The 26,665-nt window shown below is 33.2% G+C and overlaps 1 protein-coding gene across 1 annotated transcript; it reads right to left on the bottom strand.

The window, feature by feature from the left end:
- Positions 1-5,161: 5,161 nt before the first annotated feature.
- On the bottom strand, positions 5,162-26,037 carry LOC149896674 (uncharacterized). The gene is made up of 7 exons (XM_090117673.1): positions 25,713-26,037; positions 19,318-19,441; positions 13,047-13,249; positions 10,883-10,998; positions 10,279-10,371; positions 6,860-6,955; positions 5,162-5,479 (listed from the first exon to the last, which is right to left on the bottom strand). The coding sequence occupies exons 1-7, from the start codon at positions 25,945-25,947 to the stop codon at positions 5,387-5,389; spliced, it is 960 nt and encodes a 319-aa protein (XP_089973799.1). The 5' UTR covers positions 25,948-26,037; the 3' UTR covers positions 5,162-5,386.
- Between the last annotated feature and the right edge of the window lie 628 nt (positions 26,038-26,665).

The following is a 26,665-nucleotide window of genomic DNA, read 5'->3' as shown; positions in this document are numbered from 1 at the left end:
CTTGCGTGTTTTATTTGTACCTCTGGTCAATCATTAAATTTTTACCAATAATAAAAATTATGAAAAAATATATTAAAATAACTACTTTATATGAAATGCATACAGATCCATACACGGTATACGTACCAAACTAGTAATTTTGTTCAAGTTTTGTCTGTCTGTTAATATCTGAAACGGCTGAACCGTTTTTGATGGGACTTTCACTGATAAATATCAGATTTTTTAAGGAGTAACTTAGGCTATTTATTACTGCAATTCTCACAGGAACATTATAGACTAAGAGGAAAAACTCATTTACGTGAGTGAAACCGCGGGACGCAGCTGGTATAACATAAATGACAGATTTTTTTTTATTAAAAAGATAACTCTTAAAGTAATTAATCAACGCCCCCCCCATTCATAAGTTCATTATAGACAGTAAAATTAAGGTAAAGAAATAAATAGTTTTTGTTAACACCAAGTTAAAAAAAAAAATACCAATTCGAACAGAATTTTTAGACATTAATCAATAATTGTTAAACTAAAACATTCTTAGATCCACCTGAAATAACGCAACAATTTCATTAAAAACCAACGGCTAGGAGGAGCTCTGAACAAACCACACAGAAAAATATACAATAAAATAAAATACAGAGAACCAGATTTGAAAAGGTTGAACGTCATGATATCAATTTCAATTTAAAAAAAAGCGCCATCTATCGGGGTATTTTTGATAAATTCTTAGAGCAGGCTCCAAGGAGATGTTCGTTTGCATAAATAGCGAACCTAAATCTGACTTCTGATATATATATAAACTTGAAAATATACTCGCCATCTTTGGATGCTCCCCCCACTCCCCCATGCAACAATTTCACTGTACGAACTATTGAATCGTAAACAATGGACTATTGTTAATTATTTAAAATAATAATTTAAAAAATATATTCATGAGTTTTCAATCTATAGTGGTTTAAAGTTAACTCAAAAATGGACCATTTTCGTAAATTTTCTAAAAAATCTTAGAGAAAGTGTAAGAAATGTTATAGTATGCTATATATTCGTGATCTACTCAATAAGTTCTTTCATTTGATACCCCATGCGGCATGTTTTGGAAATGTTTATTTTTTTCTTTGTATGCCATATTTAATTACCGGGGTGCGGGGAAGGGGACCACAAAACTGGTTGGCAACATCTGTCTATAGGATGTCTGGGATCTATACAATATATATCAGAAGTCAGATTTAGGCCGGGACTCCACCAAAGCGGAGACGAGACGAGCGGAGAGGAGATGTTTTTTAAACAACCAATAGAATTGAGTTATTGACACGTCTCCTCTCCGCTCAGCTTCAGTGGAGATCGCTGTGCGGAGATGTGTAATATTTGTATGTCGCGATGGAAGCGGAGATGTGAGCTGTGCGCGGACGACGCGCAGTGGAGACGAGAGATGTGAGCGGCGTGCAGTGAGCGATGTCACCCTCCCCCCTCTCGCCCGCTAGCAACCCGCAGAACCCCGCGCGCGCGCCGGCCGGCCCGCCCCGCCCCGCACCCGAGCTGAAAAACATCTCTTCTCGCACAGCACACAGCACACCGCACACATCTCCGCTTTGGTGGAGTCCCGCGAGCTGAAAAACATCTCTTCTCGCACAGCACACAGCACACCGCACACATCTCTGCTTTGGTGGAGTCCCGGCCTTAGGTCCGCTATTTATGCAAACGAACATCTCCTTGGAGCCCGCTCTATCTAGCGCAAGAGATTTATGCTCCATGGAATCGGGTGACTAAATCCTAACAGCGCCATCTATCGGAATTTATAACTTTCTCACTGATTTAAATGTTCATCATAATTCATAATGTATTTTCAAATATCCATGAAATTGAGATATTTCTCCTCGGAAAAATGTGGACTATTATTACATATATCTCTCGCCTCCTAACTATCTCCACAAACAATACACTCGCATTTACAAATTTAGTAAGGATTAATAATTTAAAACATGTCTGTGCAATACGATTCAATATTCAGTAATGTTATTTGCATATTTCATACAAACTTTTTAGTGGTCATTTTTATTTTTCTTCAGATAATTAAAAATAAAAAATGCTCTTGGGATATAATTCATAATTTCATAGTAATTCTAATTTGCACAAAGAAAGATAAACAGGATTTTGCAGATCATTAAATAGATAGAGAATATTCTTATGAATTTTCTTTTTTTAGGTACATTTCTTGAACGAAAATATTATGTAAAAAGCAATTTCATTTCAGAATATTAGATGGTAGATTCGATTTGATAGATCATACATATTCTGTAAAACCTATGATGGTTCTAACCAATATTATGGTACGGTCTACATATTCTGTAAAACGTATGTTCTAACCAATACTGTAAGTAGTGTGGTTATGACTTATAAGGAAAACTAGTATTATGGATGCCTATAGAAATTCCCGTTAGAACATACTATAGATAGAGTAACCGTAATTTATAGGGTCAAACTAAATATACTTTCGATTATAAAACATAGGAATAAAACGAAGAACATTGGAACTTCGTGGGGTGAAATTATGAACATTTTTTTTTTGATTAAATAATTTTTGTAGGATAATCTGTGTTTTATTTACAATAGACAATAGACAATAGATGATGATTATTTAATAGTTATTGAAAAAATAAAGTAGTTAGGTACATGTGTAATCTAATTTTTCTATGGATACATTTAAAATTTATGGTTAATCTAAAAATGGGTTGAGTGGAATTATAATGATTTATAGTTTTTTGCATTTGTCTCAGGATTTTAGTAAGAAGCTGTTAACCTTTTGACCGCCAGAGCAAAAACGCATCGCCGTGCCCTCCACGCCAAGCCACAAATTCAATGAGATAACCTTGAAAATAGTAGGGATTCCAAAATGTTATCGATAAACATAATAATTCACGTCTGAATATTTGAATAAACCGCTTATAACACAAAAATAATATTTATTTAACCTCATCTCCTACTGTAAAAACTTAAGACCACATTTATAGCAACTATCAACAAAAAAAATCAACCTTTTGAGATACAAAAATACATATAAAATTGCAGCAAGTTACAGCACTATTCTCTATCAGTTACGCCCCATTGGCATGTATACATGCCAATGGCGCGGGCAACCATCCTTTTTTTTATAATCTCTCGCTTCTGATTAGGGATGTGTAGCTGTATATTATTATAACTTATCGAGTTTATTTATTAAGTTTATATGAACTATAGGTATTATTGTGGAGTGTTTATTTGTAAATATCAAAACAACTATTACCTTTAAATAAAGGGAATTGCATTATGAGCTATTACGCACTGTCGACCAGTCGCCGGCGACTCAGTCGCCAGCGACTGGACTTACCTGGACGACAGTGCGCAAGCCCCTATTTAAACTATAGTAAGAGCTATTACGCACTGTCGACCAGTCGCTGGCGACTCAGTCGCCGGCGACTGTGACTTACTATAGTTTAAATAGGGGCTTGCGCACTTAGTCGTCAGTCGTCCAGGAGTAAGTCCAGTCGCCGGCGACTGAGTCGCCGGCGACTGTGACTTACTATAGTTTAAATAGGGGCTTGCGCACTTAGTCGTCAGTCGTCCAGGAGTAAGTCCAGTCGCCGGCGACTGGTCGACAGTGCGTAATAGCTCTAAGTCACAGTCGCCGGCGACTTGTCGACAGTGCGTAATAGCTCTAAAACTACATATTTATTTTCCAATCATTTAGTTTAATACTTGAGTTATTACAAATACTAATTATATGTAGGTTACCATATTTTGATATGACATAGCGACAATTTGTATCATAAGAATATTCTAATAAAGGCACTCACACTCTCGGCAATACTCGATAAAATATTTTTACAACTTTCCGCACTTAACAACACGGCACGCGCTTACGACGTCACCAGTCCGACATCTATTCATGTCAATGGCGCAGAAGGGATTGCATATCGATACTGTGCTAGGGATGCGCATGATTGGCGAAAAGGAAAATATTCAAATCAACAATATCCACAATATAGACAATATGGTATTATACCAAAGAATGTAGTATTTACCTTTTTTTCTCAGTGACTAAGCTTATATATTTTTTTTGTAGTTATTACAAAAATTAAGCGAATTAGAGTAATTTCGCTGAAATTTTAATGAAGTTACTTGAATATTACACTACATCACTAGTAGGCACGTATACATGTCATTGGCGCGAGAGAACATGCTTTTTTAGCCATTAATTAAGTTATTTTTTGTCATCAAATATTTGAATAACTACTTGGCAATTTTGTTTACTGTGTACAATTATGTAATAACTGGGGATTCAGTTCATAAACTGTATAAATAAAACACGTGAAAGTAAAGGTTTAATATGTTTATTTTGTATTTATCTATGATCTGTTTCTTGGCATGTATAGGTGTCGTTGGCGCACAGGGCACGATTGCGCATGACATCTATAGATGTCATTGGCGTTCAAAAGGTTAAAAATTAAAATTCTTGCAAAAATGTGTACCTAGGTTAAAATTTAATATGGTTAAGGTTTTGGAAGTTGGGATTTTTATGTAAGTATGTACTTACTGGGTAATAAATTTAAAGAAATGAAAAAAGCATATTATTCAAATAATTTATTTCACACCACACAATAAATTAATACAATCATGCCGTAATTTTAATAAATAATACTTAAATTACAATAAATAAAATAATACATTTTCTTATTTGTTATAAATAACTTAAATATAGTAGGTTTCTTAGTGATTACGTTAATTTCGAAAATATTGATACAAAAAATAAAAACTTATTTACAAAATAAGCTAGTTATTTACAAAATTAAATATATAAAATAATAATGCGTTGAACCCTTAAGGTTAAATGAATTAAAAATAAATAAGTACATAATCCATACTATAATACATATTATAAATGCGAAAGTAACTCTGTCTGTCTGTCTGTTACTCAATCACGCCTTAACTACTGAACCAATTTGCATGAAATTTGGTAAAGAGATATTTTGATACCCGAGAAAGGACAAAGGATAGGTTTTATCCCGGAAATCCTACGGGAACGGGTTTTTCTTTGAAAACGCGGGCGAAGCCGCGGGCGGAAAGCTAGTATATACTATATATATGTATTATGTTATTTTAGAAGTAAGTAATATATTTCTTACATACACTGGTCCATTTTTAATATCAAATTAAAATGTCTTTAATAAAATAAAAAATGCTTTTATACAATCGCAAAGTAAAAATTGTAAATTCCTGTCAAAATAAAAAACTTAACAATGCATTTTTGCGACGTAATATTTCGTTAGACTGTCCTCATGAACATCAAAAATTGAAGTTTTTTTTATAATAAATTAATTTTATTTTTATATTTATTTGACTATTTATTATTATTTATTTAAGATAATGTTAATAATGGCTTTGTAGGATACATTTGTGTTCTTTCTTGCGCTCTGTAGGGAGATACTTCGGAGTCGATTTCTTCTTTATCCTGAAAATGTAAAAATATATAATTAAAATATATTTTGATGATTTTTTTAATACTAATAGCTGATAATAAAATGAAGAAAGTTTTTAACAGACTTTGAAATATAGGAAGCTCAATATGCAAAATTACTAAACCGATTTTAATGTTTTTTTGTGAAACTTCTTTAGCGTGTTGAGAGTAAAAATTCACTTCTAATACGTTGTATACAGATTTTGAGAATTCTTTCGCACAAAGGTAGTTACATAAATTGTTTCGATGAAAAAGTAAATTGGTGATATCCAAAATTACTTAACCGATTTTGATGAAATTTTGTATCACTAGTAGTAAGTAAAGATTTTACCTTAAATACCATTTAGATCTTTAGATTATCAATATCTTAAATTACTAAACCTATTTTGATATCTCCCATACAAGATAAACTTGTGGGTAGAAAAACAAACAAGGTCAGGTTACAAAGTTAGTCTAAACACCATATTTACACGATGTCAAGGCCAAATTAAGAGCATTAGAATGTATGCATTTTACTATTTGTTGATACCCTTGATTTAAATGTATAGAAATCTTAATGTTTTTTAGGCGCGTTGAGAGTAAAATTTCAAAGTCGCGTCATGGCAATAATTGTAGTATTACAATAATTGTAATACTGTGGCAATACCGTCACGTCATGGAGTAAGGCGACGATTTTGGTATCTTCGAATCTTGTCAACGAAGTTTTACTTCTGACACAAAATTTTATCAGCTTCACCTGTATGTTTGTATGTAACCGACTTCTTTAGACTCGATTTTGAATCGTCAAAATCGCCAAAATCGTCACCTTACTCCATGACGTGACGGTATTGCCATGACGCGACCTTGAAATTTTACTCTCAACGCGCCTCAAGAAGTTCTACTTCATAAATCTATTATTGCACATGATAATTAAGTATTTTTTGGACATTAATAAATCTATACTAATATTATAAAGCGTTCGTTTGTTTGTTTCAACGCGCTAATCTCAGGAACTACTGGTGCAATTTGAAAAATTCTTTCAGTTTTAGATAGCCCATTTATCGAGGAAGGCTATAGGCTATATATCATCAAGCTAAGACCAAGCGGAGCAATGCGAGTAAAACTGCGAGGCACAGCTAGTAAACAAATAAATAAAAAAAAGCCGGGTTGCACTGGGGGAGTGCCGGCAGAAGTGAAAACTTGATTAGAGCATGTTTGATATTTTGGAATGGTATCCGTCTTACGCTTTTTCGATCAGGTCACGTGTCCTGACGCGAGTTTAACATTTTATACCCATTACAGAAAAGGTGCTCAACGCCGCTAAAGAAGTTTTCACTTCAAAAATTATAAAATTAAAATTATAAAATTAATTATAGAATTAAAAATGACTAATACCTCAGGTATAATACTTCTAGACCACGGTCCCCAGCCAGCGGGTTCCTCTTCGTGTTCATAGTGGTGTTGGTGTTGAGCGTGTTCGTAGTAAATTACCTGCAAACATACAAAAATATACATAGAAAAAGGCTTAACACGATTTTTACCGTAACAGTAAGTTTTATTGTAAAATCCTTTTTTGATTTATCATAAAAACTTGACCAAAATTGTAAATCACTGTATATAAAACAAAGTCGCTTTCTCTGTCCCTATGTCCCTATGTATGCTTAAATCTTTTAAACTACGCAACGGATTTTCATGCGGTTTTTTTTTTAACAGATAGGATTATTCTCGAGGAATGTTTTAGTATCTAATCTTGGTTTTAGACAAAGCGGGCGAAGCCGCGGGCGGTAATCTAGTATAACAATAAAAATGTCCCTTTTTTTCCTAAGAGCCACCGATTCTGAAATATAACTCATCATAATAATGCCCACATCCTACTAATATGTATAACAAATGCGAAAGTTTGTGAGGATGAATGTGTGTGTATGTATGTTTGTTACTCTTTCACGCAAATAATTCTGAACCGATTACAACGAAATTTGGTATGCAGCTGAAGACCCAGAATAAGACATAGGCTACTTTTTATCCCGGAAAATCCCACAGGAACTATGCGGGCTTTTCTTCGAAAACGAGGGCGGAAATCCAGTTACTAATAATTCTATAGATTTTGTGATAAAACCTATAATTTCGGCGAAAAACACTTTTTTACCTTCGACCTTCAATATTTTCAACCTACTTCACAAAAAAAGAGGTTCTGAATTCGATTGTAATTTTTATTTAAAGTTCGTAACTAAAGGGCTATAAATAAGAATGAAGGTTTTTATCCATGATTCTATCTGCAGAGATTTTTATTTATTTACTAGCGGTCCGCCCCGGCTTCGCCCGTGGTACATATTTACGTTTTCTCTACATAAGAACCATCCTCGTACTTCAAGGAATATTATAGAAAAGAATTATCGAAATCGGTTCAGCCGTTCACACGTGATGCCGTGACAACGCGAAACGGGTGCAGACCCGCCGCCTTTTTATAGCTCCCGCCGCGAAGCGCGTCGAACGCGGCAACTGATACACAAAAATAATCCTTATGGCATGTAATTCACGCGCGATGACTTATAGCGTATTTCATGTATAACTTTGGTGTTTCTACACCGATTTACATGATTCTTTTACTATAACCTGCCCAGGAGTATGAAGAATAATTGTGCCAAATTTCGTTAAAATCCGTCGTGTAGTTTTTGTTTCTATAACGAATATACAGACAGACAGACAGACAGACAGACAGACAGACAGACAGACAAAAATTTTACTGATTGCATTTTTGGCATCAGTAGCGATCCCTTATCACCCCTTCATAGTTTTTTTTTAAATATATTTCATGTACAGAATTGGCCTCTACAGATTTATTATAAGTATAGATTTTTATTAAAATAATAGTTAAAATGAGTAAAAGCATTAAAACTTTTACTTTTAAGGAATCTAGACGTCGAGGTCAATGCAAGGTCAGTGAAAGTTGCTTTGGGTGATTCGTCTGATTGTTGTTTTTAACCGATTTCAAAATTAGTGGTTTTTGCTGTAGTAAGTTAAGTGCGAAGTAATTAAAATTGTGTTTTTAAAAATTATGATGTTGTTTTCAAAATTTAGGTTTTTGTTAATTAATATAAATATATAGGTATACATATTTTATTGCGATTTCAATCTGTAAAATAAGTTTTATTGTAAAAAAAGAGAATATCTCTACCTACGAATTTTGTTTATTAAATATATATTTTATCTAGGTATTAAAAAACAATTTTTTTATAGACGTATAAAAAAAATGTTGTGTTGTGTGGTTCTATGAAACCAAGGTAAAAGTGAAACTTAGGCACAAAATTATCGTATTTGTACGATAATTATTATCGTACGGTTCAACCGTCACGCGACATGCGCTACACAGACGCAAAAAGTTTGAGACGATGCAGATGTAATAAAAGTTTCACTTTAAAAGATTTTTTAGATGATTTTTTTTCTCTGTCTATATATTATTTCCGGGATGAAGGTTTTGCATAAAAGGTTGCTTGTGAAATCTTACCTTTATGGTTAATAATAACTTGTTTGAGCGGAAGAGAAATGAGAATATATTATGTAGTTTTACCCTTATTTACTAATACCTAGTAATATTATTGTATTGATATTATTGATTTATATTTATAACGGTCCGCCCCGGCTTCGCCCGTGGTACATATTTCGCAATAAAAGGTAGCCTATGTTCTTTCACAGGGTCTAAAGATTATCTGTGCCAAATTTCATCAAAATCGGTCCAGTAGTTTATGCGTGAAAACCATACATACATAATTACAAACCTTTCCTCTTCATAATATTAGTATAGAAATAATTTTTCGTTTATTTTTATTAAACTTTTTAAAACATTTTTTATTAAAAACTACATATAAGGTTTGAGTTACATCAATAAAAAGTTATAATAGCGAACGAAGTCGCGGTAAAACCTAGTTGTCTATATTTCAAAAAATTCCATAACAGATTATAATAGGCAAAAGAAAGTGACGACCCAATTTAAAAAGATAATCGTGTTATTATAAAAAGATAAAAGATTACTTTGAATAGATAACAGTAAGAGGCCTACTGTTAAATCTTTTGTTAGTTAAGATTATGTTTTAAATTATATCTTTCTTTTGTTGTTAATTAATTTAATATGAAGGTACTTAATTATAAGTCTGATTAATTTTATAAGTAGGTACTGCCTTTTTTCTTTTAAATTTTCTTAAAATTATATAGAGAAAATATTAGAGAAAGTATAATGTCATATATATCACATCACGGAAAGTATACTAGCTTTCCGCCCGCGGCTTCGCCCGTGTTTTCAAAGAAAAACTCGCATAGTCCCCGTTCCTGTGGGATTTCTGGGATAAACGTATTCTATGTGTTAATGAAAACTGCATTCGATTCAACGCAGTATTTTTTGCGTGAAGCTATACTTATCTATACTAATATTATAAAGCTGAAGAGTTTGTTTGTTTGTTTGTTTGTTTGTTTGAACGCACTAATCTCGGGAACTACTGGTCCGATTTGAAAAATTCTTTCGTTGTTAGATAGCCCATTTATCGAGGAAGGCTATAGGCTATATATCATCACGCTAAGACCAACAGGAGCGAAGCAATGCGGGTAAAACCGCGGAGCGCAGCTAGTATTTTATAACAACACCAGCGGTCCGCCCCGGCTTCGCCCGTGGTACCTACATGTTTAAACTATCCTATCTCTCAAGTTGGATCGAACTGCACATGGTGTGCGAATTTTATTATAATCGGTTAAGTTGTTTTGTCCATTGAGGACAAACATTGTGACACGAGATTTATATATACATATTAAAATTAATAACTTACCTTTTGTGGTTGTTGGTGTTTATGTTTCAGTTCAATCAAAAAGCGGGCTAAGTTGATACCAAGACCGATCAGCGCTATTATGAAGAATTTTACCTGAAAATTAAATTATTATTATTAACAATTGTTTTTAAGCTATTGCATAGCTTCTATCGCGGGCCTTGAGCGAGGGGACCAAATCGAGAAATTCCGTAACGAAAAAACCTCACGCTCCCCACTCCGACGGGCGCGGAGGTGTGGCTTGAAGGCATAGCATGCAATAGCTTTACCGCGGCAGTCCCCGAGTGCCACACGTCTTTTTTTTATTATAGATTTTTAGTTGAAATATCGAAAAATATTGAAAAAGACGAATTTTATTGTTTAAAAATTACATTTTTGATTGATGATTTTGGATTGTTTTTTTTTAAATGAATACAAATAGATTTTATTGTTTAACAAAATGAAGTGATATTTTTTTTAATACGTTAATTTTAACTGTAACACCAATAATATAATACAATACTAATATTTATTTTTTTATATAAAATAATTAATTATAATTATCTACTGTTTTGAAACAAATATATTATGCTACTACTTAATTCTACAAAGTTAAGTAAGTACTTACTTGTAACTTAAAAGACAGGATTTGCAGTAAAGTGCCGATTTTTGCTTTAAGTACAGCTCCCAGAAGCAATAACTTAAGTATTGCCTTCTTCTTCTTCTTTTTCTTACCTCTTTGCTCTAAGAAAATAATAAAAATAAATAATTAGAAATTTTAGTTTTTGCCGCTCGAAACGGCTCAACAGATTTCGTGAAGTTGTCACTGCATGCCTTGTGGTAATCTTCACTGATTTTTTTTAATTTTCTTCAATTAGGGTAGAGATTTAAAATATTAATCGGAATTTGTGAAGCCGTTTTGAGTTATTTATAAAAAAAAACTTACTTTTTAATGAAATCATTTGTTCTAAAAATTAAAGTAGTAAGTAAAATCGGTAAAAAGGACCTACCATATTGATTAAATATATAACAATTAAGAAAATTTTTATTGAAGTGAAGCTTCTTTATCGGGGTTGGAAAAAAATTTAGTGTAACATTTTTTTGTTACGCGTGACATTTTTCCGCTACGCGCCATCTTTGATTCGACGTATTTCTGTAAAGTTGCATATAGTAAATTATTTTTTGAAAAATAAGGTCATAAAGAAGTTTCACTTCTTACGTGTGTACACTAGTATACGCACACATATTTTTTTTACTGTGTATTGACAACCCTATGCATCATACTTGCATATAAATTGCATGATAATGTTCAAATTAAATTATGCATAGTTCTACTTTCCCGCTCTACATAGTTCTAATGTAAAGTAATAATATTGAAATGAGAAATTTTTACTAGTGAAGTAAATGAATGAGGCCATATAAATATTAATAATATAATGCCTCTTGAATTTTTTTTCAGAACCATTCGTTTCATTTTTTAAATTATTTAAACTAATAATGTCTAAATTAATAACGTTTGTGCTTCCCTAATAATGTTAATTTTTGATCGCCAATACAAAAACAATCCAACAAGGTATAAGTTAAGAGGAGGCTCCCTAAATTTTATGTGAATTTGCATTAATATTCTGAAACAGGCACACATACAATCAAAATGGAACTTTAGTTTATGATTTATTGGGTCTTTTTCTTTCGATGTACAAGACAGTTACGTAATTGTAACATTTTCGCTCGATTCATTTTTTATTCAAAAATTATGCCTTTTTTAAGGATTATTACTTACATTTTTTTTAAGATTTACTTGGACTTTATGTCTAAAATAAATGTTAACAGTAAGAAAATAGAGTTTACTATGCAATCTCAAGATATTTTTTCTCTAGATCAATAATTATTACTTCAGTTATAAACGAAATAAGAATTTAGACTTTACGAGATTTAGTTTCGAGCTCGAACGCGATCAAAGAGCGCACGCGATATTCAACTTTATTAAGGCTGTTTTAGCGTCTAGCACCGCGTAGCGGTCTAACCGGTCTCTCAGTGCCAGAAAAAATTATGTTAGGGAGCCTCCTCTAAAAAAATGTTTTACCGAGTAGTTTGCTCTACAAACTTTCCTTTTTAATTTTTAACTATCATCAAAATCAACAAAAAACATATTTGAAACATGAAATAAAAGTGTTTGTGCCCAGCACACGTGTCAAAAGTGAAACTTCTTTTGTAAGATTCAAAGATACAAAAATCGTCGCCTTGTCATGACGTGACGGTATTGCCATAACGCGACCTTGAAATTATACTCTCAACGCGCCTAAAGAAGTTTCACTTTTGACACGTGTTCTCGGCACACACGCCCTTTTTAAACCACTCATAATATTTTCTTGCGTCTTATTTAACACCACATTGCATGGTGTCAGAACTCAGAAGTGGGATTCGAACTACAAACACACAACATAAACATTAGAAATTAGTGCAAGGTAAATAAAAAAATAATAATAATGATACGATCAATGAGTCAGTGAGATCAATAATAATAATACGATGTGTGGTTGCGTGCTCTAAAAAACTACTATAGTCTATAATAGACTACAGGCCCATGTTGAAAAAGTTATGGGTCATTTGAACCACCAGGTGACCTATCTAGAACGATATAAGAGCATAAAATAATAAGATTCAGCACTATGCCGTCACTTGTAAGCTGTCCAACTGAGTGCAGATGAGAATTCGAAAGTACAGGTAATATATAATAGTCTATAATCTATATGGTATGAAATCTATATGCTATGACGTCACAATGTAATTACCTGCTATACTGCTTCTATCAGCGAGGCCATTTTCTACATTTTCCTTCTCCAAAACATGATCAGCCACAGCATCTATAGCGTTTTCCCCCATTTTCCACATATCCCCTAGAACTCCTCTAGCTTCCTGTGTTACTCCTTTGTTTTCCCCTTTTTCTGTATTTTGATCGTTTTCCTTTTGTGTTTCTGTTTGGACTGTAAGGGCTCTGTAACAAAGGTTTGAAATAGGTTAAGATTTTTGGTCCTATTATCTAAACAAAAATTGGTTGTCTGTAAAGTCGGTTTACTGACGATAGTTGAACGTGACAACGTCCGATTGTGCTTCTTTGTCGCTCGTTCCGCGCTCTCGCTTGCACTTCAAGCCTTACATGGAACGCCTCAGAGCGAGGTAACGACGCATGAGTCATGTTTTTTCGTGCGTGCAGCCGGCTCTATCGAATTATAAGACGTTGTCACGTCAAAAATATTAGATAAGCTATTATTAAAAACGAATAACTGCGTTAAAAACAACCGACTTCAAACTTGCACTTGCAACATTTACAAATACAGACAAAAATGCTCATAAAATAAAAACTACTGGGCCTATCCGATTAAACATTTTATGGGACCAATTCGACACCATCCCGCATCGAACAAAAAAAGAATCACGTAAATCGGTTCAGAAACCACGGAGTAATCGGTGTACATACATAAAAAAAAAAACATACCGGCCGAATTGATAACCTCCTCCTTTTTTTTGAAGTCGGTTAAAAACATGGAATATTGTGCTAACGTAAGTATAGTGAAGTCCCATGTCCCCTAGTGGGGTAAGGGGCAGATGCATTATACAACTGTATCACTGATTTCTTTTCTTTTTTGGGACAAATAGGTGATCAGCCTTCTGTGTCCTGCCAGACCGAGACATTCTTTTTTTTCTTCGTCTCCACCGGGAATCGAACCCAGCACCCCTCGGTGCTACGCTCACGCGTCAACCACTGTACCACGCTAAGCTAGCTGCTAATAAAAGCGTGTTTTTAAATCAGTTATGCCATATCCGACAATTACGAAGACAAAGTCTTAGGTCTATAGAAAATTCCTTAGGTAATATTTTATGTACAAAACCTTTACTTATATAAATCTAATTTTATAGTGTTCAACTCAATTCCTATAAGAAATTCTAGTACAAATCAAGAGAAAACTATCCCTAAGGGTTTGATTATACCTTCGATAGGATTCATGGTGAAACTAATTCTAGCCCGCGGCGTTACTTGCGTTTTATTTATTGTTAACAGGTGTAACATTATCGAAGTTTCATCGGTTTTGGTTTAATGATCGACGTCAAGGAGAAATCTTATAGGTATTTATTTGTGTAGTTAATAATAAAATATTATACTAGTTAATTTGCCAATCTATCGAAACACATTATGTACTAAAAATAAATTGTATAATGGCTTGAATTTGTCGGAAAAGTGGTTGGAATATCTAAAAATATATTTTTGAATATAACATACTAGCGGTCCGCCCCGGCTTCGCCCGTGGTACATATTTCGCAATAAAAGGTAGCCTATGTCTATGTTTCTCAGGGTCTAAAGATTATCTGTGCCAAATTTCATCAAAATCGGTCCAGTAGTTTATGCGTGAAAACCATACATACATACAAACCTTTCCTCTTTATAATATTAGTATACAATAGTAGGTATAGATTAAGTGAATTATAATTATTAAATTATTTTAACAGATAACAATAATTATTCGTGGAAAGGTCCTGACAACAAACACAAAAAATTTATCAAATTTCGTGCAGTCGATCGAAAGCAGCTATGCGTCAACATTTTGACGATTCATTTATTTATTGAAGTGAAACTTCTGACATAGACTACAGGCCCGTGTTGAAAAAATTATGGGTCATTTGACCCACCACCTGACCTATCTAGAATGATATAAGAGCATAAAATAATAAGATTCAGCACTATGACGTCACTTGTAAGCTGTCCACCTGAGTGCAGATGAGAATTCGAAGGTTCAGGTAGAGATTTTCTCCCCTTGTCTCCATGATTTTTGTACGGCGTTGCGGAATAATTGATTAAAAGTAGTATAGAAATAGTATGACACAGATGCCGTAAAAAACCAAATGACCAAATTTACTCCGGCAACTGTCGAAAAATAAAAATAAATTCCGACTTTGTGGACCACCATTTTTGTACGGCATCTGTGTCATACTATTTCTATACTGCTTTTAAGCCATTATTCCGCAACGCCGTACAAAAATCATGGAGACAAGGGGAGAAAATCTCTACCTGAACTTTCGAATTCTCACCTGCACTCAGGTGGACAGCTTACGAGTGACGTCATAGTGCTGAATCTTATTATTTAATGCTCTTATATCATTCTAGATAGGTCAGGTGGTGGGTCAAATGACCCATAATTTTTTCAACATGGGCCTGTAGTCTAACATGTTGAGAGTAAAATCTCAAGGTCGCGTCATGGTAATACCGTCACGTCATGGATTAGGTGACGATTTTGTTATCGTTGAATCTTGCCAAAGAAGTTTCACTTCTGAGACGTGTGCTCAGCCCTTTTTTTATTTAAAACTAGCGGTCCGCCCCGGCTTCGCCCGTTTTACATAATATTTACGTTTTTTCTACATAAGAACCCTCCTCGAACTTCAAGGAATATAATAAAAAAAGACTTATCGAAATCGGTTCAGCCGTTCTCGAGTTATGCGCTTACCAACACATTTTGCGATTCATTTTTATATATAAGATGGAATGACATTCAAAACCATATAGAGCAGGCTCCAAGGAGATGTTCGTTTGCAAAAATCGCGGACCTAAATCTGACTTCTGATATATATTGTATAGATCCCAGACATCCTATAGACAGATGTTGCCAACCAGTTTTGTGGTCCCCCTGCCCGCACCCCGGTAATTAAATATGGCATACAAAGAAAAAAATAAAAATTTCCAAAACATGCCGTGTGGGGTATCAAATGAAAGAGCTTATTGAGTAGATCACGAATATATAGCATACTATATACATTTCTTACACTTTCTCTAAGATTTTTTAGAAAATTTACGAAAATGGTCCATTTTTGAGTTAACTTTAAACCACTATAGATTGAAAACTCATGAATATATTTTTTAAATTATTATTTTAAATAATTAACAATAGTCCATTGTTTATGATTCAATAGTTCGTAATATAATATAAGTGAGCTATGTGGTGGATTTGATGAAAATAACTATATACTATATGAACTTGAAAATATACTTGCCATCTTTGAATGCTCCCCTCACTCCCCCATGCAACTATTTCACTGTACGAAATATTGAATCGAAAACAATGGACTATTGTTAATTATTTAAAACAATAATTTAAAAAATATATTCATGAGTTTTCAATCTATAGTTGTTTAAAGTTAACTCAAAAATGGACCATTTTCGTAAATTTTCTAAAAAATCTTAGAGAAAGTGTAAGAAATGTATATAGTATGCTATATATTCGTGATCTACTCAATAAGCTCTTTCATTTGATACCCCACACGGCATGTTTTGGAAATTTTTATTTTTTTCTTTGTATGCCATATTTAATTACCGGGGTGCGGGCAGGGGGACCACAAAACTGGTTGGCAACATCTGTCTATAGGATGTCTGGGATCTATACAATATATATCAGAAGTCAGATTTAGGTCCGCGATTTTTGCAAACGAAACTCCACTGAGAGTCCGGTCTAATATGTAAAAGCTAGTCCGAAAAAGGTTAAAACTTTCACCATTACAAATATTATTAGGTGTTAGTTACATATTGATTTTAGTAAAAGTCAGTTTCCATAGTGACCTACAGCCCTAATTTGTTTTGTTTGTTTTTTTTAAACGATTTTAGAGATATTTGTTTTTCTTTGTTTGTTTGTGTGTACGTCTTGGGTGGACCGATTTGGATAATATTTTTTTATTAGATAGATACTTTCCGAATTGGTGGTAAATGTTAAAACTGTTATGACGATTCAAAAGTGCTTCTAGAAGAAGTCTAATTGAATAAATAAATGTTGAAGTTTGAGTTTATGTTTGATTTTTACCTTTTTATTAGGATAAGTTAAATTTTTCAGATCGGTCTATTTTGATACTGTGCTCTGTAATAAAGTTTAGAAACATTCACAAATATGACAATCCATACTAATATTATAAATGCGAAAGTAACTCTGTCTGTCTGTCTGTTACTCAATCACGCCTAAATTACTGAACCAATTTGCATGAAATTTGGTATGGAGATATTTTGATACCCGAGAAAGGACATAGGCTACTTTTTATCCCGGGAAAATGACGCAATCCCGGTAATCCCACGGGAACGGGAACTATGTGGGTTTTTCTTTGACTGCGCGGGCGAAGCCGCGGGCGGAAACCTAGTATTATTATATGTATATAGGTAATATTATATTCTTTGTGCATATTATGTAGTCACTATCACTACATAGTATAAAACAAAGTCGCTTTCTCTGTCCCTATGTCCCTATGTATGCTTAAATCTTTAAAACTGCGCAACGGATTTTGATGCGGTTTTTTTTATAGATAGAGTGATTCAAGAGGACTAGGTTTTAGTATATAATTTATTATGTTTTAGACAAAGCGGCCGAAGCCGCGGGCGGAAAGCTAGTTAGATATAAGTTACATATTATGTAAAATTAAATTGTTATATTGACATGATTTTAAAAGAGCAACTATGGAGTTTCTTGCCGGTTCTTCTCCATAGATACTGCTTTCCGAATCGGTGGTAAATGTTAAAAATATGTAATGACGATTCGAAAGTGCTTCTAAAAGAAGTCTAATTGAATAAATAAATGTTTGAGTTTGAGTTTATAAATGCGAACAGTAATACTAGTTTTTGCCCGTGGTTTTATCCGCAATTTTGTCTGTAGGTTCTTGGTTATTTTTTTTATTTCTAGTAGTAAAAGCATGCAATGCCGCGGGCATAATTTAGTGTCTTATGCAATGGGAAATTTTCGAAACATCAACTCTAATTAATATTATAATCACACAATTTAAAACCGGTTTAAAATCCGTCACATTACTTTCACTCACGTGTAATACGTGTTTATAATATTTTATGGTCTTAACTAGCTTTGCCTCGTGGTTTTCTATGCTTTTTTCATTATTGAAGATATATTTTATGTAACTAAAAAGTAAATTTCGTCAACGCTATCTATCTATCTCTTTGAAAAAATGCATCAATTTCGGTCAGTTCTTATGACATTGGCGATTTACAATAATTAAGAATTATATTTTTTTCTTAATTGGTAGGCTAACCTCTGAAGTAGCTGAGCAAATTTTTTATAGCCTACATGATAAATGATAATTTTAATAAGAAACATACTCAATTTTTTTTTATATTTTTAACATTGTGTTTCACTTCAAAGAAAATATAACACGTAAAACCGCTTCAGCTTATGTAATAAAAAGTGAAAATACATAATCTTAAAAAGGAGACTCGCATCATTCTTAAATTTCACCGACTTTCGCCGAAACGTGGTAAAGGTTATTATACAATATACATGTATCGTGTTAAATATTGTAATTTGTCAGTGTGAAGTATGCTTTAAAATTGAATAATATCTATAGATACTAATAATATAAAGCTGAAGAGTTTGTTTGTTTGAACGCGCTAATCTCGGAAACTACTGGTCCGATTTGAAAAATTCTTTCAGTGTTAGATAGCCCATTTATCGAGGAAGGCTATAGGAGATTATCTCGCAAAGACTAATAGAAGCCGAGCACTGCGGGTTAAACCGCGGAGCACAGCTAGTTTTATTATAAACTAGATATGCCCCGCGGATTTACTCAAGAAATAAAAATTTCATCAAAAACGGTGTAATGTTTTGGCCACAGGGAGTAACAGATAGAAGGAAATCTGTATGCTCTACAGTAAATTGACACACAAACATAATCATAGAATGTTATCATAATTATTTTTATAATAATATTTAACTATTATACTTCGATGTTTTTTTTGCCATATCTGTTTTAGTGTCAATTTTGTGCGATAATTTTTTTATCAATTAATTATTTCATTAAAAACTTAACTACTATCTCATTACTACATAGTATAAAACAAAGTCGCTTTCTCTGTCCCTAATTCCTATGTCCCTTTGTATGCTTAAATCTTTAAAACTACGCAACGGATTTTGATGCGGTTTTTTTAATGGTAAGAGTGAATCAAAAGGAATGTTGTAGTAAATAGTTTATTAAGTTTTAAGACAAAGTGGGCGAAGCAGCGGGCGGAAAGCTAAATATATCTACACTCACCTAGCAACACCACTCTCTACCAAGTGAGATAGAGACGCAAGAGACTCTTCTATCTCTTTCCCAAGAACCGACGGCATTTCTTCCAATGAACGACCAGACGATGTTATTTCGGCGTCTGCTTCCTCTGTAAAAAATATTTATTGTATAAAATGAAAGAAAAATACATAAAAACATGCAGTATGAAATGGTAAGGACAGGTCTTATCGGTTGAAAGTGATCTCTTCCAGACAAAGCAAAGGAGAGAAGGTGGGGCAAAAAATATGATGTTTTCCTAAACATAAAAGTAATACATTCATAGAAAAACCTAAAAAATAATTTAATATTGTCTAGTCATGTAGTCATAGGACTACATGATAAACAATTTAATATACATAATATTATGAATACTAGCTTCCGCCCGCGGCTTCGCCCGCGTGGTGTTTTGATAAAAGGTAGCCTATGTTCTTTCTCAGGGTCTAAAGATTGTCTGTGCCAAATTTCATCAAAATCAGTTGAGAGGTTTAAGCGTGAAAGCGTAACAGACAGACAGACAGAGTTACTTTCGCATATATAATATTACTAGCTTTCCGCCCGCGGCTTCGCCCGCGTTTTCAAAGAAAACCCCGTTCCCGTAGGATTTCCGGGATAAAACCTATCCTATATCCTTTCTCGGGTATCAAAATATCTCTATACCAAATTTCATGCAAATTGGTTCAGTAGTTAAGGCGTGATTGAGTAACAGACAGACAGAGTTACTTTCGCATTTATAATATTAGTATGGATATACCTAGTAGGGATTAAAGCTACGACCAATTAATCGTAGTCGCATTAATGATAAATATTATAGAAATGGCGAACTATTCTTCTGAAAGCAAATAAAGTTCAAGAGAATATTACGTGATTATGATGCATGAGTTAAAATTAAAAAATAAGGCAAATGCGAGTCAGACTCGCTACATTCAGACTCGAGTTCTGTACATTCGTACGTTCTGCCAAAAAATTCACCCATCCAATTTATGAACACACGAACTAACCTACTTTTTTATAATTTGTTGGTATAACCGCAGTATAACATACATCATCACTGAAAATTTCAAATGCTATCGCGATTCATGAGGTCTGGTGACAGACGGACGAACAGACTGACAGACAGACCTTAACCGTATCTACGGAACCTTAAAAATGAGTCTTAAATCAATAATTTTCGTGTTATCACACCATCTCTCAAAGACATTATAACAAAAAATATTCTTAAATCGTTCATTATCTGATGTGATCAAATAATTCACACGTTTTCACTCTCTATTCTATTATTATCGAGAGAAAACATCTCAAGTATGTAATTCACTTGTTTATAGCTTGAGAATATGTAATTATATCATTGCTGTTTGAAAAGTACTTAATAATAGTTGTGAAGAAAGTACCTTTTATAAGTTTATTTGGCTAGAAATTCTTCCGATACAGCTTGACCGATTTTTATGATATTTTTTACTATCTGAAAATAGGTTATACATTTTTTATATACCTAATATAACAGCTATATGGGTGTAGGCAGAACAAAATTTGCTGAGTCAGCTAGTATGACACATTAGCTGACCTAAGCAATCTGAACTTTCGCTATACATACATGGAAATTTCATACATAATATCTGAAAAATTGTTTTTAGGGTCCCGTACTCAAAGGGTAAAATAGGACCCCTTTACTGTGCTATTACCATGTTATTACTAGAGCTGATAATATAATATAGTTAACTAGCTTCCGCCCACGACTTTGTACGTGCATCCCCGTTTTTCCCCGTTCCCGCAAGAATTTCGGAAAATCCTTTCTTAGCGGATGCCTACGTCCTAACATCTACCTGCATGCCAAATTTCAGCCCCATACGTCCAGTGGTTTGGGCTGTGCGATGTTAGATCACTATATCAGTCACCTTTGAGTTTTATATATATATAGATTGCTGCTATCTAAGTATACAATAAAATTGGAGTGTCTGTTTCTAATAATGAAATAACCGATTTTTACTAAATTCATATGGACGTTTATTGTTTACAGTGTACAAAATATGTAGTAATTTTTACAATTTTTGTCTGTGTGTCTGTTTCTTCCGGCTAATCTCAGGAACAGGATTTTGTTATTTATTTCATGTTATTTGTACAGAATCTTTTAGTCGCGATGCCAACTCGCACTTGACCAATTTTTCATATTAATATTTAATACATACGTTGTATAAGGTAATTCATAAGGTGTAGGATAATTTAAAAAGTATGTCAGTATTTAAAATTCAACAAACGAAAGTCAGAGAAAGTGTAGATTTCATACGAATAATTATGTTGTGAATGAATCGGCTGTTAATTCTGTATTCGTGACGGAGCAGCGGTTTTGATGGTGCGGGCATGCAAACGTACATTGGTTGTAAGTGACGAAATACAATGAAAAGTGAATTAAATTATGATTAACTATCTTATATAACTATCCGCACACGGCTTCGCCCTTATTTAAAATCATATTATCATTTATAAAGCTGAAGAGTTTGTTTGTTTGAACGCGCTAATCTCAGGAACTACTGGTCCGTTTGGAAAATATCATAGATAGCCCATTTATCGAGGTATCATCACGCTAAGACCAACAGGAGCGGAGCATTGCGGGTGAAACCGCGGAACATAGCTAGTAAATTATATACCTTCCTTTATCTCTATCTATAAAAAACCCCATCTAAATCCGTTGCGCAGTTTTAAAGATTTAAGCATACATAGGGACATAGGGATAGAGAAAGCGACTTTGTTTTATACTATGTAGTGATTATTTAAAGTCAAGATATCCTTATAATCTATCATGGTACCAATGTTACATTTTAATAAGTCTATCCGTTTTCCATATTTCCTCCACTTTCGCTTTCATGTATAAGAAAATGAATAGAAAACAGATAAGAAATATTTAATTATAATAATTTATTACGCCTGCTTATTTTAATTGGTTTTCTCTATATTATCTTAAGTATAATACCTAACTGTAGGTGGCAAGTATAAATTTTATAACAGCACTGCATAGTGACTGAACACAGAGGCCATGAAATAAGCTATTTTATATTAAGTTAATAATTAATTTAGTTTAAAAGTACGCTTTTATAACACAAAGCTCATGAAAGTTTAATATTTAAAGATGAAGAGTATGTTTGTTTGAACGCGCTTATCTCAGGAACTACTGGCCCGATTTGAAAAATTACTTCGGTTTTAGATAGCCCATTTATCGAGGAAGGCTATAGAGTATAGGCTATATATCATCACGCTAAGGCCAACAGGAGCGGAGCCACGCGGGTGAAACCGCGAAGCGCAGCTAGTATACATATAAAGCTGAAGAGTTTGTTAGAACGGGCTAATCTCAGGAACTACCGGTCCGATTTGAAAAATTATTTCAGTCTTAGATAGTCCTTTTATCGAGGAAACTGTATATCATCACGCTAAGACCAAACAAACAAACTCTTCAGCTTTATAATGTTAGTATAGATTTTATGAGTTTAAACGTATTTTTTAACATGATAATTGGTTTTATTAGGTACATAATATAAATTTATATTTATAAAGCATTTGAATGCCATAAAACCAAAAATATCAATTTCAGGTACATAATATATATGAAGGTATATATTAATAATATTCATAATATAATATGAATATTATTAATCGCTATTTCTATGGCCACAGCTAATGTAATATTAACTACAGTGTCAGTGACCGTGTTACTGAGATTCTTCCGTGTTTAAGTGGAAGAGTTTTATTGTTGAGGTAACTATAATTAATTTATAAATAATTGATATTTTTTTCTGTGGATTTAGTTTTCGTTAACAAAATTTTAATAAAGTAATCCTGAAATTCTACTTTCTAGAAATAAAAATCAACGATAGGGTTTGTCAAAATAAATAAAAGTTTGTTGTGTTGACCAACACTGTGTTGTTGTTGTTTATTCCAAAAAAATAAAAAAGGTAGATTCAGATAGTCTGCATAACATTATATAATGCTAAATTTCTTTCTATACATATATCCAGTAAAAACTATAAAAGATACTTAAATTTTGGATGATCGATCGGTAAAATTATCATATTTCTTTCAGCACTGCCTTGAAATTGAAAAACATTGTGTTAAAAATAATATAAAACGAATAGTGCTATATTTAGGTAATAACTAATAGGTGTGTAGGTAAGTATGTTTGCATGGTTGAAACCTAAAAACTGTCGTCACGGACAATTATCGCTATTGTTTTGTTATGTAGAGTAGAAATTTGTTTAGTTTTTTCGTGTGAAAAGTATAACGTGCATAAAAGATAAAATTTTATCTTTTTTGGTTAAAATATATTTCTATTACATGACATTAGAGGACACAGATTACTAAATAGTTAGTAGTAAGTAGAGCCTTGGTTATCTAAACTAATATTATAAAGCTGAAGAGTTTGTTTGTTTGAAGGAGCTAATCTCAGGAACTACTGGTCCGATTTGAAAAATTCTTTCGGTGTTAGATAGCCCATTTATCGAGGAAGGCTATAGGCTATATATCATCAAGCTAAGACCAACAGGAGCGGAGCACTGCTCGTAGAACCGCAGGGCTAGTAAGTTATAACCTCGGTAAATCACTACATAGTATAAAAACAAAGTTGCTGTCGCTGTTTGTCTGTCCCAATGTATGATTACATCTTTACCTATGCAAGGATTGTGATGTGATTTTTTGATAGATTGAGAAATTCTCGATGGATTTAGCGCATAATTAATTAGATTTTAGACAACGCGGATGAAGACGCGGGCCGAAATCTTGCTTGTTATGTTTTTTTTATTATAAATTATATACGATAATTAATAGTTAGGCAAAGAATGTCTATCTATCTGTCTATAGTGTATATATTTATTACGAACACGTAATAACTGAATCAAATTCGATGTAAGTTTTTGTGCAGATAGATGCAATGAAGTTGGTACTACTAGATTGAATGTACCGTTTTAGGCTGAAAAACTAGCGTTCTAGATGCGGAAAAACACGTCTGCTATTATACCTACTAAATGTTGTTTTAATTTTATTAACAACTAGCGGTCCGCCCCGGCTTCGCCCGTGGTACATAATATTTACGATTTCTCTACATAAGAACCATCCTCATACTTCAAGGAATATAATAAAAAAAGAATTATCGAAATCGGTTCAGCCGTTCTCGAGTTATGCGCTTACCAACACATTTTGCGATTCATTTTTATATATAAGAAGATAAATTTATTAAATACCTATTTATATTTTATAGTTTCTTATCCCTAAATTATTAAATTAGGTTATAATAAAATTGTTTTAGTATTTCATAGGAATAACGATTATTGGTCTTTTACTTAAAATAAAATAAGTTGTAAGTACCTTTATTATAAAAATACTAGCGGTCCGCCCCGGCTTCGCCCGTGGTACATATGAAAAATAGATGTTGGCCGATTCTCAGACTTACCCGATATGCACAGAAAATTTCATGAGAATCGGTCCACCCGTTTCGGAGGAGTATGCAGAGTTTTTTTTTTTTTTTTTTGTGTGGTGTCTCTCAATGTTAGCCAGAAGGGCTTCTACATTTTAACGCGGACGCGGGGGTGAACTGAAGGTTCACCCTGGTAGCGACATGCACAAGGGCGTCCCCCCTTGACGGGGACCACGAACCTCGGCTTGAGCTGTCGCTTGAGTGGAGGAGGCCAGAAGGGCCCTAATCGGACGGGAGTATGCAGAGTGCAGACTAACATTGTGACACGAGAATTTTATATATAAGATAATAAAAATATATACCTAGTGAAGTCGAATTTTGTAAATGATGGATGTAATTAAATCTTTGCAGTAGATATGAGTAATACAATTAATGAATTCAACAAGTTTTTCTTGGATTTATAGATATCTGAGAAAAATATAGTTAGTAATTTTTTTATTAATGAATTAAACGTAAAACCGTTCTCTAAGCACGTTATCCATACTATATAATATTATAAATGCGAAAGTAACTCTGTCTGTCTGTCTGTTACTCAATCACGCCTTAACTACTGAATCAATTTGCATGAAATTTGGTATAGAGATATTTTGATACCCGAGAAAGGACATAGGATAGGTTTTATCCCGGAAATCCTACGGGAACGGGTGTTTCTTTGAAAACGCGGGCGAAGCCGCGGGCGGAAAGCTAGTTTAAAATAATTAAGCAAACAATTTCTTACGCTGTATGTGTAATGTGTATCTATATTAAGTACTTAAATAATAAATAAAATTAATTTTCTTGAAATAAAAAATTATTGTAATTAATTTAAGTATGTCTAAGTTTTCCTTATCACGTATTATTAATTGTATTTTATTACATTTGATTAGCAACCTATTTAATTAGCAATACTTTTTAGTCTTTAGAAAAAAAGGATAAATAAAAATACCTCGCCACATTCTCCTCTGCTTATCAACTTCCTTGTCCCAGCCGTCGAAAATAATTCCCGCTTTTTCTTTCGCACACACCCACGCATCTTTTTCACCAAAACAGTCCAAAATCGACATAAAACTAGGCGCTAAATTTTTACCTAAATTCATAACATATTCATACGACGTATCTATAATACCACTGTGCACCGTACCGAAAATTAAAAGGAATATAAAAACTTTTTCGTGCGCCATGTCAAATGTCAAACGTCAAAATTGCCGCGCGTTTTTTTTTCTTTTTTAAATCCCGCGCGGAATGGCGTGCGCTTTCACGTTCAAGGTTGGACTGTCATCTTGGCGGGAAAGCAGCTTTATAGATACTACTTTCTTTACACATCCAGTTTTGAACACACACAGCATAATGTGGTCTCTGACCTTGTTTTGTACGCGGATGTTTCTCATTCATTTGCGTCGAGTACTTCCTTCTTTGATAAGTTAATTTTTTTTATTGTAATTTGAGCAAGACATAATGTTTTCATCTGCAACTTGCTGTGGTGGAATTCTTCATTTTTGTTTTTAATGTTGTTATAATTATCTGTCTGCTTTCGTATTTTTATTACATTCCGCAAATATGAAAAAAGGTTAAGCTTCTTAAAAGCCTTAATATAGCTTTAAAAAATTAACGAATTTGTTTTTTTATATAATAAAGAAGACAAAAAATGTAACCTTGTCAGGTACTTATTGATTTTAAATTAAGAAAGAATAAATATAAGGTCACAGATAAATAAAATAACATTAATTTTCTATGGAGAAATCTATGGAGAGTTGTTTAAAATGTAGATACACAATTATTTTCACAGTTTCTATGGAATTAATAACATGATTAACATGTTTCATCATGCATGATTATAATTATTGTACAAAATAAACCTCATTTTTGCCTTAGTATAAATTTGGAAAAAATATGTTTTTT

This window comes from Colias eurytheme, chromosome 28 (assembly GCF_061535395.1).
Source record: "Colias eurytheme isolate Ceu_HAF_F1 chromosome 28, ilColEury1 Martin Lab GWU primary, whole genome shotgun sequence".
Taxonomy (NCBI): domain Eukaryota; kingdom Metazoa; phylum Arthropoda; class Insecta; order Lepidoptera; family Pieridae; genus Colias; species Colias eurytheme.
Note: the sequence above shows the minus strand (reverse complement) of the source record. Positions and strands in the feature narration are given on the sequence as shown.